This window comes from Mytilus californianus, unplaced genomic scaffold (genome assembly GCF_021869535.1).
Source record: "Mytilus californianus isolate M0D057914Y unplaced genomic scaffold, xbMytCali1.0.p SCAF_7, whole genome shotgun sequence".
NCBI lineage: Eukaryota > Metazoa > Mollusca > Bivalvia > Mytilida > Mytilidae > Mytilus > Mytilus californianus.
In genome coordinates, this window is record NW_026262723.1 from 74,635,716 (window position 1) to 74,651,034 (window position 15,319).

The 15,319-nt window shown below is 32.3% G+C and overlaps 1 protein-coding gene across 1 annotated transcript; it reads right to left on the reverse strand.

Annotated features, from left to right (window-relative positions):
* Positions 1-4,134: 4,134 nt before the first annotated feature.
* LOC127708484 (apurinic-apyrimidinic endonuclease-like) lies at positions 4,135-14,895 on the reverse strand. Its single transcript, XM_052213361.1, has 7 exons — positions 13,853-14,895; positions 13,370-13,506; positions 12,637-12,796; positions 9,801-9,896; positions 8,538-8,669; positions 6,494-6,598; positions 4,135-5,565 (listed from the first exon to the last, which is right to left on the reverse strand). The coding sequence occupies exons 1-7, from the start codon at positions 14,886-14,888 to the stop codon at positions 5,378-5,380; spliced, it is 1,854 nt and encodes a 617-aa protein (XP_052069321.1). The 5' UTR covers positions 14,889-14,895; the 3' UTR covers positions 4,135-5,377.
* Positions 14,896-15,319: the final 424 nt, after the last annotated feature.

Sequence of the window (15,319 nt, forward strand, 5' to 3'; positions counted from 1 at the left end):
TCAGCATTTTTTTTATATTAATTTTCTGGTTGAAAGAGTGTTTACCCTATGAAAGTATGCAGGCATTATGTTTTCTGATCTGTGTGTCCGTTTGTTATTCCATCTGTCCCATTTCAGGATAAAGTTTTTGGTCAAGGTAGTTTACCATGAAGATGTGGTCACATCAACTTGAAACTTGGCAAAAATGATCATTATGATGTGAACTTTTAAAATTTTAAGCCACAACAGTAGGGTTTTGACCCAAATATCAAGGTTCACTGAACATAGAAAAATAGTAGCAGGGCATGGCATTCTATAGACATAGATTCTTGTTGTGTTCTGTTTTTGTAATATCAACTAGCGGTATTCTTTTAACTTAGAACTGAATAGAATGCAGCCAAGCTCTATTTAATGTGTATGTGAGTAAAACTTAGCTTTGTGGCAATCATCAATAACAAAGCACAAAATACATCAACAAATAGAAAATGCCATGCTATCAACTGATGCCCAAACTGGCTTCCTACAACTAAACTAAACTGATATAGCTCCGACATTATTTCAGTAGGGCTTCTAGAGTCAATAACAGAAAGTTGAAATTACAAAACAAAATAGCAATTCATGTATACCCTTGGATCAACATATGCAACAATGTGAAATATGACTTTGATCCGTGCAGGACATATGTAACATTGACATAAGTCCTACTTTAATCCCAGCAAACATACTTGGGTTGACCATCACATATTATACAGGGTAGTACATTTTGACATAACATGGTCCCTAGCATCAACCTGATGTGTATTTTCATATATTATTTTTTCCCAATAATAGCAGAATAAGTCAATAATTCATAAACAAAAACTTGTGAAATTGCCTCAATAATAGTGACATTCATTGCCCAACAAATATTCTATACAACAATCTAAAGACTACAACAGGATATCTGTTAAACTGGACAGAAAACAACAAATTGGGCAAAAAAAAAGAACACAGGGAGATTATATAACAGTTTGAAAAGGCCTTACCGGTAACTAAATATATATACAATAAGCTGGATAAATTCTCAAACCAACATAAACTCCATATAGACGTATACACTGGAACATGTTTAACCACCAGGCCAACACTACACAAACAAAACATAAATTGTAACAATAAATTTTCTCCCTTGCTGCAATATTTGAATTATTTTAGTAGTCAAATAACTGTGAATCTGTGACAATAGAGATTTTTCTGCCATTTGATATACAATGTTATGCTGAATTATGGCACCTTTCCCAATCTAAATTCTGTCTCTTTCCCAAAATGTCATAAACATACAAATGTTCTTAGCTGCCACACATTTGTCAAAATCCTAAAAAAATTATAAAATTCTGGACTTTTTATTATTGTTATTTTTCCAACCTTAGTAATGTTAGTTTTACCTAAGTTCCCCTGGAAACTTTGTTATTAACAATGCGATAATATCTGTTCCTGTTGGAACAATATTCCTTACCCTTTATTCCGTAAGGAACAAATTTTGTAATATTCGTTCCATTGAGAAAAAATATGACAGAATATTTCTTCCAATTAGAACTTCTATTTCATGACATGTATACCACAGTGGTGTCATGTGTCCTAGGCATTCAAGGTACACCAAAGTGTTGTCATGTGTCCTAGGCATTCAAGGTAAACCAAAGTGTTGTCCTGTGTCCTAGACATTCAGTGTACGCCAACGTGTTGTCAAGAGTCCTAGGCATTCAAGGTAAACAAAGCGTTGTCCAGTGTCCTAGACATTCAAGGTAAACCAGTGTTGTCCTAAGTCCTAGACATTCAAGATATACCAAAGTGTTGTCCTGTGTCCTAGGCATTCGAGGTAAACCAAAGTGTTGTCTTGTGCTCCAGGCATTCAAGGTAAACCAAAGTAATATCCAGTGCCCTAGGCATACAGGGTAAACCAAAGTGTTGTTCTGTGTTCTAGGCATTCAAGGTAAACCAAATTGTCCTGTGTCCTAGACATTCAATGTAAAACAAAGTGTTGTCCTGTGCTCTAGGCATTCAAGATAAACCAAAGTGTTGTCATGTGTCCTAGGCATTTAAGGTAAACTAAAGTGTTGTCATGTGTCCTAGGCATTCAAGGTAAACCAAAGTGTTGTCCTGTGTCTTAGGCATTCAAGGTAACCCAAAGTGTTGTTCTGTGCCCTAGGCATTCAAGGTAAGCCAAATTATTGTCCTGTGTCATTCAAATGTCAAGTTGTATACAGTACAAGTGCATGGTGGATTTTCTGTTCATTAGTTATTCTTTAGGAAGAATTTTTTGAAGGTAAGTTTATAGTACCCAACGATAGAGTTGTCATAGACAGTGTTGGATATTTTGTTTAGGCTTTCAAAACATGGTCTTTAGCATACCTGATGAAAGGACTTCCAGTTGTTACAAGCAAGGAAATCATATCATACATTTCTCAATAAGAATAACAAGAGTGAACACGCTGAAATGTCTCGCCTTCTTTACTGACCATTGATTTTATGTTTATGTTTTATATAGTCCTAAATATAAAGCTTTCCTACAATTATCACATAAACTTAACATGATCCAAGAAAATGAGGTCAAGGTCAGATAAACCAAACTGGAAATACATGTACACCTTACAATCATTCCATACACCAAATATAGATGACCTATTACTTGTAGTTTCTTAGAAACGAACTTAACCGGGAAACTTAACACTGACCAATGAACCATGAAAATGAGGTCAAGGTCAGATGAACCATGAAAATGAGGTCAAGGTCAGATGAACCATGCCCGACAGACATGTACACCTTACAATCAATCTATGCATTAAATATAGTTGACATATTGCTTAATAGTATCTAAGACACAAACTTAACCATGAAAATTTAACATTGATCAATGAACCATGAAAATGAGGTCAAAGTTATGATGACACCTCCCAGTTTGACATGTACACCTTACAATCATTCCATACACCAAATTTAGTAGACCAATTGCTTATAGTATCTGAGATATGGACTTGACCACGAAAACTTAACCTTGTTCACTGATCCATGAAATGAGGTCGAGGTCAGATGAAAACTGTCTGACAGGCACGAGGACCTTGCAAGGTATGCACATACTAAATATAGATATCCTTTTACTCATAATAAGAGAGAAATTAACATTACAAAAAATCTTAACTTTTCAAGTAGTCACTGAACCATGAAAATGAGGTCAAGGACAACGGACATATGACAGACGGAAACTTCATAACATAAGGCATCCATATACAAAGTATGAAGCATCCAGGTCTTCCACCTTCTAAAATATAAAGCTTTTAAGTAGTTAGTTAACGCCGCCACCGCCGGATCACTATCCCTATGTCGTGCTTTCTGCGACAGAAGTCGCAGGCTCAAAAAACCCACTAATTCTTGGCCCCCATTGCTTTCTATGTAAATTCTGCAATATCACTCATACATAGCCATCTAGACCTAACTTTTTTAAATAAAGTGACTGTCAATTCATGTGAAAACAATACTTTAGCCCTGCTTGTGCTGAAATATTGAACATAACTTTAATTGATAATATAAGAGAGTACTTGTTCACAGAAGTTCTGAAGTGCAAAAACAGGTTTTTATATATAAGATATGAGAGACAGGCAAACTACTGTGGATTCATTTATTTTCGTGGGTACCAATTATCGTGAATTGCGGAAAACTTGCCTTTTCGTGGATACGTGATTTCGTGGTTTTGCCAAAGTCTGCACGCAACCTGATAGACATTTGTATTTCGTGGAACATTTAAATTCGTGGTTCACCTGTACCAACGAAACCCACGAAAATTGGTACCCAACGAATAATAATGAATCCACAGTATGCCCTTCTATTTCAATTTCATATAACTTTTTGATTCTTCAAAATAAACATTCATTCACAATGGTTCAACCTTCATCCCAGGTCCTTAAGCTTTCATTTGATACCAACATTACCCAAATATCTTACATATTTTGAAAGTTACAGCTATGTGTGGGAACAATTTTGTGTAAAAATTGTACTTTCGTATATGTTCTTCGTGACCAGTCCCTTATTAGTGGTTCTATACCTTTTGTCACAACGAGAGCATTTAAGGCAAACATGATCGAGGCACTGGAGATTTAACATCCTGATAAAAAAACAACCATGTTGAATAAATCTATGTTTGTTCATGTCTGATGATTTTATTTGTTCTTAATTAAATCTATAACCTTTAGAAGAACTGAGATATCTATTTGTAAGATTTTTATTGTTCTTTTTTACGTAACTAAGTAGAACTATTTTGGAAGACTAAAACTAATGTCTCTCCTTCATTTATAGAATTGTTCCAGAAAAGAAAATATACATATATGGTTATTGGATGGAAATCTTAAATAGATAAAATTTATGATTAGATAAAATCTATGAATCTATGCACTTAAAAGGTCTTGTAATGGAAATTCAGAATGGTTATGGGATGTGGATCTGAACTAGTAGTGATTTTTTAACAATTTACTAAATAGGGAGTGAACATGACTCCCAAGGACAAAACCTATGGTGCACTGTTGTTGTCTTGCCATGGCAATCAAAAATATTATAGTTACAGAGTGGGGTTCTGAATATTTTTCTTGATATTTAACAGTAAATGATATGAAAGGGTGGGGCAGCTAGTCCCCAGGAACAGAACCTGTAGTAGACTACAAATCTATAATCAAAGCAATTAATATATATGGTTTAGAGGTGGGAATTTGAACCATTTTTTGGATAATTATATTTATATAAAGGGGTTATGCATACCCCCACCAGGTTTCTAAGGCTATTGTAAATATATGGTTTTGGAGTGGACTTAAAAATGTTGCTTAAATTAGTTATTTGACCAAGAGGCCAAAGGTCAAGGTCATGATCATCACTTTCCATGGTACTTGACACATAATTGAGGTAGTGCACCCATGTACCAAATATCATAATCTTATATCAGACTATAAAGAAAATTGTTTGCCGACACAAAAATGTCCCGAAATCCAGAAGAACTATGAGAAGAAATAATTCATGAACATTACAACTCACTTCAAAAAAGGGGAGACATACCCAGTCTTCTTCAAAAGTTACAAATGAATAATCTTATAAATGATTTCATACTCAGTCATCCTATAGATGAATTTCTAAATCTGTAAAATAAAAATGATATTTGCCAAATCTGATCTTTCAGAATATAATATATAACACAAAATCTGATCTTTCAGAATATAACATATAACACAAAATCTGATCTTTCAGAATATATAATATAACACATTTACAATAAACATATATTTTAACAGTTTAAAGTAGCACTGATACACATCTGGTATTATTGGTAAAGAAAACATATGGCACATTTAAAGGATTGGTTTTCCATGCTGACTTCAACTTATCAGGTATTACACATAGTATACAACATGTTCACTTCCTTAGCATACGAATCATTGTCAGCACAGGGAGTTTCCAAAATCATTGGAATGTGGTTAAACTTTGGACAGTTCATAATTCGATTAAATCCAGCCTTTCCAATGTGACCTTTCCCAATATTTTCATGACGATCAAGATGGCAGCCAAGCTTACCTGAAAAAATAAATACAAATAATCCTTCAGTACATTTTCCTGAGTTTAGATATGATAATTTTATGAGCTATAATATGAAATTAAACATTTGTTTACAACAAAAATGAATTAAACTGGACAGTAGTACCATAACTTTTATGAAAAGTATTTTTTTTCTCTAACCTTGATCTGAATAAAATGTTTCTTTAAATTTGTCATCACAGAAAGAATTGCAAAGTTTTTATTAATGTGAAAATATGTAACAGAATGAATACTACAATAATCAAAACTGTTTTTATTTCTGATAGGCATGTACAGCAACCACATTAAATAACCTTGCACTTAAATCAGCTGACGGAGATTCACAAAAACAAAAATTTTCCCACTTACTTACAGCTACTTTGGTATTCTAATCAAACCTGCCAGATGGTGTATTGATTTGATTTAAAAAAAATATCTATTTGAATTGACATTAACTGTGGCTGCTGTCATAGCTACTGCAGCAGCTATTCCAGCTACTGAAACTGTTATGATTAATAGCTGTAGAGGTCCTAAATCAAATTTAATGGGGATCATAAATGTGTAATATTGTATCATTTTTCAATGTTTTACAGCTCAATGACCTATATACATGATATAAGATTTTCTAATTGATAATTTTAATCATTTTATAATATGATCTATTGTTTTTGTAACAGCAGTGATGTTTGCTGATTGGCATGGACATTGGAATATATACTTTTGAATCTAGACATACTTAGTATGATTGTGGCTAGCTTTCATTTGATTTCAGTTGACCCAGTTGTTTTTAAAAAATAAATTTATCCTGAAAAGTAGAAAGACAAATTACCACAAATGATAAGAAAAAGCTTACACAGCACTTCTAGGCCAGGTACTCTAAAAATATGATTTTCATCTCATATTTTCAATCTAAATACAATAATTGTACCTTTTGAATCATTTATATGCAAAGCTTTTAAATACTGGAACCCAACTATTGATTCAAAATCTGATAACATCTGATTGAACCCTTCTTCCGTAGAGAGGTCAAATCCTGAAAGAAAAAAAATTAAACTATTAAATTGGCACGTGAGTAAAGGTGCTGTTTGGTAATAAATGATATCAGCAGGGACCAATTAACAGTATATTACTACATGTATATAAATATTTTAAAACTAGCTTTTTATTCAAAATTTACAAATACTTTTTTGTAAAGTGATATATAAATGCACATCAAAATGTATAAGGCTTAATAATTATGTAAATTGTCATATTTACATTTAAACATGATGTGCACATCTACTTGTGATGCCTAATAAGTATTTTAAATTATGTTGAATAAAAAACATATATATGTAAGACTCTAAAGTGCGATGGTCACACTAAAGTGCGATGGTCTACGCTAAAGTGCGATGGTGTCTCATGCTAAAGTGCGATGGTTGTTTGTTTGCTAAAGTACGGTGGTATATTGAGCTAAAGTGCGATGGACCAATAGGGTAAGGTTCGAGGGCTTTAAAAACGTTTAAGAACATAAGATGTAAAAATAGTCCTTTTGCAAAATCTAGTATTCAGAGGTATACCATATGTGATAGGCATTATAATCTACTGGTAGGCTGAAGTGATTGTTTCTAAATTTAGAAGACCGACCACGTAATAATTGCTAAACAGGTAATTTAGGTGTCACAAAATACTATATTTCTTGTAAGTGAATTTTTAACAATTCGGGCGTATTAAATATTGTGATAATTGGCATAGCTTGCCATTCACACAGTCTATCACTAATGGGAACACCTCCCCTTACAGTCATTATTGTAAATTACAAATACAAAATTCGATTATTGTCGGAATATGTAACATTTATTTGTTTAAGCTTTAAGAGAATGAGAGAAAAAGGCGATATTCGCCGAGTTTTCTCCTTTTTCGTAGCGACTACACATACATGCTATATTTTCCTATAATGTACAAACTAATATTTTAGCCGACAATTTATAATTTACGCATGCAAACATGTACCTTTATTTTACCGATGTTACTTTTTAAAGCGACAATATTTTAACGGGGACCGCAAAGTAAACTGCAACATAAACAATGATTTAAATGTATCCGTTCGCTTCCAATAAAAGCACGATACAGGATATTTATGCGAATACTATTTTGTATCTAAATAGTAAAATGGTCGACTGCAGGATACAAGTTCTTCTTCCAGCTACCGAAAAAAAAACACATTTGCTTCAGACGTCAAAGCACGGTTAGGTTTAAATCAATTATTAATAAGTCATTGACATTTGGTTTAACAGTTGTTAATCAAATATTAGTAATTTATCTTCCGGCGTGTTCATTTTTAGTTTGTATAAACGACTGTTAATGTCATAATCAAACTACGTTTCTTACGTCTATACTTTCGTGGACCATCAGACTTTAGCGTATACCATCGCACTTTAGCGTGACCATCGCACTTAAGCGTCCCCATCGCACTTTAAAGTCCTACATATATACCTTCGGTTATTCCAAAACCAATATTAATGGGGTTAAAAAAAAACTGCTGTATGCTCATGTACCAGTCCAATATGGTGAACCTCTTCTGTGGTCATCTTTAGCAATTTCTATATGTTTTTGTTCTTTATAGAATTTGGTGTTAATGCCAGATGCTTTACAATCTCTGTTAAGTTTAGTCACAAATTTTTTATTACTTCAATTGATTTAGAGCTTGGCATTTTGTATAAACATCTATCTATCGTTGACCACTTAATCTCTAGATTTTTTTGGTGTCATTGGGTTGCAATCTTTGAGAATATGTTATGTATTGTAGCTCATCACATTTAAGTTTGCGACCAAAACATAAAAGGTGTGTTTTTTTGTTGTTGTCCCTGCATAATGTGACAGGAAAGCATTATAGACAGATTTTTTTTTCAAAAGTAAACATATTAAGTGTGCTTTAGTATGTTATAATATAAGAGTAATGCCATTAGTAACAGTTGATTAACATGTCTTACCAGCAGCAAAAGCATGACAGGTATCTAGACATACACCCATTCTTGATTTGTCCTTCACTCTGTCTATAATTCCTCTCAGTTCCTCAAACTTTCCTCCAATTGTATGTCCTTGACAGCTCATGTTCTCAAGAACTGTAATAATCAATCAAATCAATTTTGTCAAAATAACTCTAATTGACATATGTCGTTGGATGATTATATGATGTAGGTAAGCTTAGTTCTGTATGCCTCCCAAACATTGGTAAAGGAATCTTTCAAAATACAAGAAAGAAAGCAAAAGCCAGCCTGTATTACTCACATAACTTATGTATTACAGCCTTTAGAGTGCCATAATTGATGGCAATTGCTTACATCCACTTTATTTGAACTTTGGTGGATAGTTGTCTCATTGGGAATCATACCTCATCTCGTTATTTTTATAAAACAATCTATTGGCAATGTGAGCTAATTTATGAAGTTGAACGTTTTGAAAAGAAAGTAAACCTGACACATGATTTTGACTACCCCTTGAAATAAGAGCAATTTTTTTTCTTAGCAATATGCCACCTATATTTAAATCCCACAATATGCTGTGCAAGAGTTTTTGATATGTAGAGAGCGTGACAAACATGGATTTCTGTTTCTATAGTTAATGTCACAATGCTTGCTTTTTATGTGTTTTTTGTGTCATGGATTGATACCCAATATCCTTTGTTTTTATATTATATACACAAATAGGAAATGTAGTATTTCAAAGCCAATTTAAACTGTCTGTCCTACAATACAGGACAGCTGAACATGGACCTAAATTCAGAAAAATAAAAGGAAAAATATAAAGGTTATCTCTTGATTAAAAAAAAGCTTTGTAAAATTCCAAAAAGATTTGAAGTTATTCAAGTTTTCAAACTTTTGACTACAGACTGTTGGAAAATGTTGACTGGAGCTAACCATTTTCTACAACAAGTCCGTTCATCAGTAAGTAAAATACAGATTCATAAAAAAAACAATTTTCAAAATTTTGCTCCAAATGCTTTTTCTTGATCATGAAGATGCTTCTCGATCGCTATGTCTCGCCTATGTATGAGACAGTAAGGAACAAGATAAATGAATTAGAACTTGGAATTCTAAGGTTCCATGCACAATGGTTTAAAAATGTTTTGGTCAAAGAAGTCACTGATCTTTATTGTTTTTGTTTCACTACAATATACATAATTTTAAAGTCAGATAAACTTGTCTTACTGTATCTTATTTGAAGTTAAACTTTTCCTACCTAAATAGTCTCACCTGTAATAACACCACTGGCTTTAGAATGGGCAAAATTTATGCTGGCTGCAATGTTATCCAGACATTTTTCTACACTTATTTTTCCACATGTTGAACCTGTAACAAACAAGATGATATTTATATAAAATGTTAGTATATAAAAAAAATTAACATTTCATATAGATAATTGTTTACCTGCATTATATTACATTTAAATCAAGGGTCCGAAAACGGTCATATTTGCCAGTCATGTCCTAAAATGAAAGCTTTTTGTCCTAAATGGCAGATTGGGATTTAAGACAAAATATTTTTTTTACAGAAATAATTTCGATCAGTTCATTGAGATCGAGTTTCTTTATCGCCATTTTGTTCTTGTTTTTGTAAAGTAATCCCTTTCCTGTAATAAAACTGCCACTCCAGTATAGAATGATAATCCTGAGGGCCCTCCTAATAACCATATTAATGACTCAGTGATCTCCATGGATGAAAATTTAATGATGGAGGAACTTTCACCATGACAAAACCCCGCGTCTATGGTGTGGCGTGATCGAAAGTATTTCATTCCTTCATTTCCATGTAAGGAATTGTGAACAGGCTGATACATTGCTTATTATATTTATTTCATTATAGAATAACAAATATGTTCATTATATTAATTGTCATTTGTAACAATTACAATGCCAAGCCTGTATGGCTAACCCCTTAGTAAAGAATGACAACAAGCTGTCCTTAAGGTTCCCATGTCGTTTTCTTGCTATTTTGGTAATTGTATAGGGCTTAAAAATCTGGGAGATTTTTTTTCACTGTCAAATTCAGAAGTCATATACCGATTTCAACGATTTGCAGCATCAACAACAAGAAGTTTTGTACCCGTTTTGTAAAACGCTGAAGAAAGATTTGGAGGGCAAACGTTTACAACTTAAATGGTTTTAATGACTTTAAATAGCAAATTTCATAGTAATATACTATGCAACATGCATCTTTCAATTCTGAATGTAAACCAGAAAACTGGATGTATCAATTTGATTGTAAACTACGAAATGAATTCGGAATTACGAAAAAAAATTCTTCAGATTATCAAGTTGCAGTTAATATTCATGTATTTACTTTTAAACTTGTAAAGTGATTTAATATTATCGATAATTGCTGTACTCGTGTTATTTAGCATGAAATTATGTTCTGTTTTTCATCTTATTTTGTACTCGTTTAAAAAGGGGGTGCTGATTGGGTAAATTAATATAAAAGCACGTGTTCGACTTGTTAAACTTTTTTCTTTGTAACTGAATTCAAATTATTTTTTTTTCAATCTAAATTTTCATTAGCATTTGCTTAAATATAATTAAATAATGCAATCAATCGTCTATCTTGACCAAGTGTTCTCCTGTCAAGTGTGTTGATCTATATGTACAAGTGATTAGCGATAATTAGCGGGATATCCCTCAGGGCTTTAAAAAATGATCAGGAGGACCCTAGGAATTATAATACAAAAAGCCTAAGGGTTATGCAATTACATGCAATTGATTATAATTGTTAACAAAAATAGCAGCGGCTAGAGAAATGAAAACTAATTTTGACAATGGCGGGGATCATTTTACGATGGCAGAAGATAACTTAAAGATGGCGGGGATCATTTGAAGGTGGCAGAAGATATTTTAAAGATGGGGGTGCGCCATCATAAAACAGGTCATGAATATTGGCTAATGATCGCTAATCACTTTTTACCTGTGTTTTTAATTCACACCTGACAGTGATCACAAGCTCAGAACTAATATTATAAAGAACTTAAAATTCAATGACAACTTTCTTCATTATTTAATTACTTTTCAGCAAAGACAATCAACAATTCTGATTTAAAATTAAAACTTGATTTAATTTACATAGAAAAAAGTTATTTTTCATGAGTGTAAAGTGTGCTTTATTTACTATGTATTAAATACGCCTGTGTGAAATTGTCTCACCAGATTAGACACTTGATTGTAAAATTCAAAATGATTTCATGCTAAATTAAACGAATGCAAATATTATCTGTTATATATATTCAAACACATTTAAAGGTAATTAAATCCTGTGATTTCCTGTCAAACAAAACAAATCCCAGAAATGAGTCTGGAATTACTCGTACTTTAGTATTGTCGTGAAACTTCCGGCTTTAATTTCGTCTTCAAAATCAAAAGAAACGTTAGCGATGTCTTAGAAATTTACCATTTTGAGTCATTAAAATCATTTCAATTTTAAACTGTTGCATCCCATTGTTCTTGAAAAACGGTAAGAAAATTCATGAAGTAAATGCCATGAAACAGTCAACACAAGTTCATTGATGATTTGAATCTAGTGTGAATAATTTCAACAGTTTGAAAAAAAAGGGGCCCAACTTTTAAGTCATCTCAAAATGACTGAAATCGTGTGAAAAAATTTCCGGATCCTTGATTTAAATAGCCAACTTCATCAATAAAGTTAGAAAATGTCAAGAGTTTTTGTATTAACAAAGTTATGACAAAAGGGAAATAATTCAAATTGTTTTGAGCTCTTTTCTTTATACAATTTTCAATAATGAATATGTTATCAGAAGTTGTTGACTAAACATGCACCAGGAAAGTGTGACAGAGGCAAACCAAAATAGATTCCTTCTGATTGAGATCAAAGATTTGTATTAGACCTGCATTTCAACAGCTGGTTTTACAATTGTAAAAAATATGCACCCTAGGACCTAGAATTCCTTCTCTGAACATCTCTGGACAGACACTCATATATACATACATATAGTGTTTACCTGAAATTTTAGGTAGATGCATATGTTGATTTTAAAAATTAAAACAAGAGAGCACATTTTTAATTAAGTTTTATCAATCACAGTTACCTGGATGGAAATTAAAAATTGTTAATCCTAACTTTTCACATCTTTGCAAGTCATCGATCAGCAACTCTCTACTTTTCTGCAATGTATTTTCATCAGGTGAGCCTAGGTTCATCAGGTATGAACCATGAGGTACAATGTATTGAGGCAGAAATCCATATACCTGTCACATATTAAATCAAATAAGATAATATACATATTTTGGAAAAAAGAAAAGACATAAAAAATAAATGCAACTTAAGTAGAACAATCTTAATATTACATTCTGGACCAACTTTTTTCCACATTTTTCACTGTCTATCTTAGTCATGAGGTATGTTTTCCACATTTTTCACTGTCTATCTTAGTCATGAGGTATGTTTTCCACATTTTTCACTGTCTATCTTAGTCATGAGGTATGTTTTCCACATTTTTCACTGTCTATCTTAGTCATGAGGTATGTTTTCCACACTTTACTCTATCTATCTTGGTCACAATATTTATTTTTTCTTTTAATCTATTTTCTGCATTCTTTCTTGGTGTATTGTTTTTTCTCTGTTTTCAGTTTTTTTTTAAACCAGGTCCAGCTGTCATACATTTGTACATGTTGTAAATTACTGACTTTTCTGTTCTGAATCATGTGTTTGGGTTATCTGGACTTTGTCCCTTTTAGTTTAATTTTAGTCTTCAATGGTAGGTAATTTAAGGACAATTCACTCACAATTTTTTTTTTATTCTACTAATTAAAATATCAAACCTGACAGGTTTCCCTGAATTTTTCAGCTGCTTTGTCTTCTAAAGGTTTACAAGCCCACTGTCTTTGTGATTTCAAAAACAAACCAAATGCAAAAGACTTCATAGCTACAGCTTCCAACACAGACTTGTATATTCCTCCTATAGTAATATATTACTGATTAGATCTATTGTGAAACGAATTTATACATATATACAATTGCTGCTTGCTATGACACTCACCAATTAAATAAGACTTAAACATATAAATTATGAAGTGAGATGAATGTAGGATATCAGATATATCCTCTCAAACACACATACAGTTTTTTCTTTAAGCAAGAAATAAACTTCTAAACAATCGAATCTACCAAAATCAAGTTTGAAATAACATTTCATTTTTAGTCTATTGTGCATACATTTTTGATGCATCCCCCCCCCCATAAAAAAGCCAAAGAAGTTTCAAAATATATTGGAGAGTGAACAACCATAAACAACACTACCTTACCTGCAATTGATACATGAGCTCCAACAAACTTTTCTTGATTCAGGTCTACTTTTCTCTCATCAACTACTACCTCAGAGAACTCTTCAGTTTTCTTTTTCTTTTTCTTTTCTTTTAAGTTTGCACTTGTGTCCTTTTCTCTATTATCTGTATTATCAGCTTTTTTCTTTTTTCCATCTAAGGTTTTCTTTGATTCCTTTTCATCAACATCAACATCAATATTTTCTGTCTTTCCTTCTGAGATTGATAGATGGAGATCAATCTTATCATCATTTGTGGTTTTCTTCTTTTTTCTGGTGTCTATATTAGGATCTTCTTCTTGATTTGTTTTCTCTTCTTTTCTTTTTCTTTCTTTTTTCAATTTAGTTTCTGTTCCTAGACTTGATAAGTTTTCATTCTCTTCTACTTTTTCAACTTTGCTTGGCCTCCCCCGTTTTCTCACATTTACAATTTTTGTTTCATGTGATTTTAGTTGCTTCTCATCTTCTGAAATATTTTCTGTTTTAATAACTACATTAGATGGATCTTGTTTCGTTCTTTCTTCCAACTTAAAGCTTTGCAATTTTGTGTTCTCTTTACTACTGCCTTTTGTCTCAAGCAACTTTTTCATTTCTTTTTTCTTTTTTAACATCTTTTTCTTTTTTGCCAATTTTGCAGTATCTTCTAATCTTACTTTGACTGTACCAGGTTTATTTTTTACTTTAACCTCTACTTTGATTTTGATTGTTCTCTTTTTAAGCATCTTTCTCTTTCTGATTGAAACTGGTGTTTTTACTCTGTCTTGTACATGCAGTTTTTTGGTCTGAACTTCTTTGATATGTTTTGATTCAACTTCAAAGTGTTTACATCCCTCATACTGGCCTTCTTTGTCACCATCCTCTTCATCTGTCATGAAGCCATCTTCATTACTCAATTCAACTGTACCTAATTTATCTCCATGCTTCTTTCTTCTTCCAAGAGACAACAGCTTTGGCTTCTTAATGACAATTTCTCCATCTGAAGTTTCTACTTTCTCTTCATTTTTTGATTTTGTCTTCATGTTAATCAATCTGAAAATAAAAGTTTCAAATTTCATACTACAACTTCTAAGACTAAATTATGGAGCTTTTGCTTACATTCTGAAAATAAACATGCTTTTCAGAGGATATTCTTTAAGTAAAATATACTTCTTAAAATATGCATACCTGTCAACCTCTCAAAGTGAACCTGCATTGAGTAAATAAATCTCAGGTCATAATGCGTACAACATTTTTTCAGGCTGAATCGAATAATGAAAATATATATATGTACATATAATTTATATAGTCAAGACATACTTTAACACAAAAAATACAATTATTTCAAACAAGTGTTATATTCAGCTGCAGCTGTCTTTGCATTCTTCAAAAGAACATGAAGAAGTGCACTAGATTAAGCTCAAATCAATTTAAATGGGTGTTTATTCTACATGATAGTAAAGCACTCATAATG

Bases quoted from the DNA above. Each gene is read 5' to 3' on its own strand.
- LOC127708484 (XM_052213361.1), bottom strand. From the start codon at position 14,888: ATGAAGACAAAATCAAAAAATGAAGAGAAAGTAGAAACTTCAGATGGA. The intron at 13,507-13,852 runs GTAAGGTAGTGT...ATATTACTATAG, and splicing joins AGCTCATGTATCAATTGCAG to GAGGAATATACAAGTCTGTG. The intron at 12,797-13,369 runs GTTTGATATTTT...AATATGTGACAG, and splicing joins AATTCAGGGAAACCTGTCAG to GTATATGGATTTCTGCCTCA.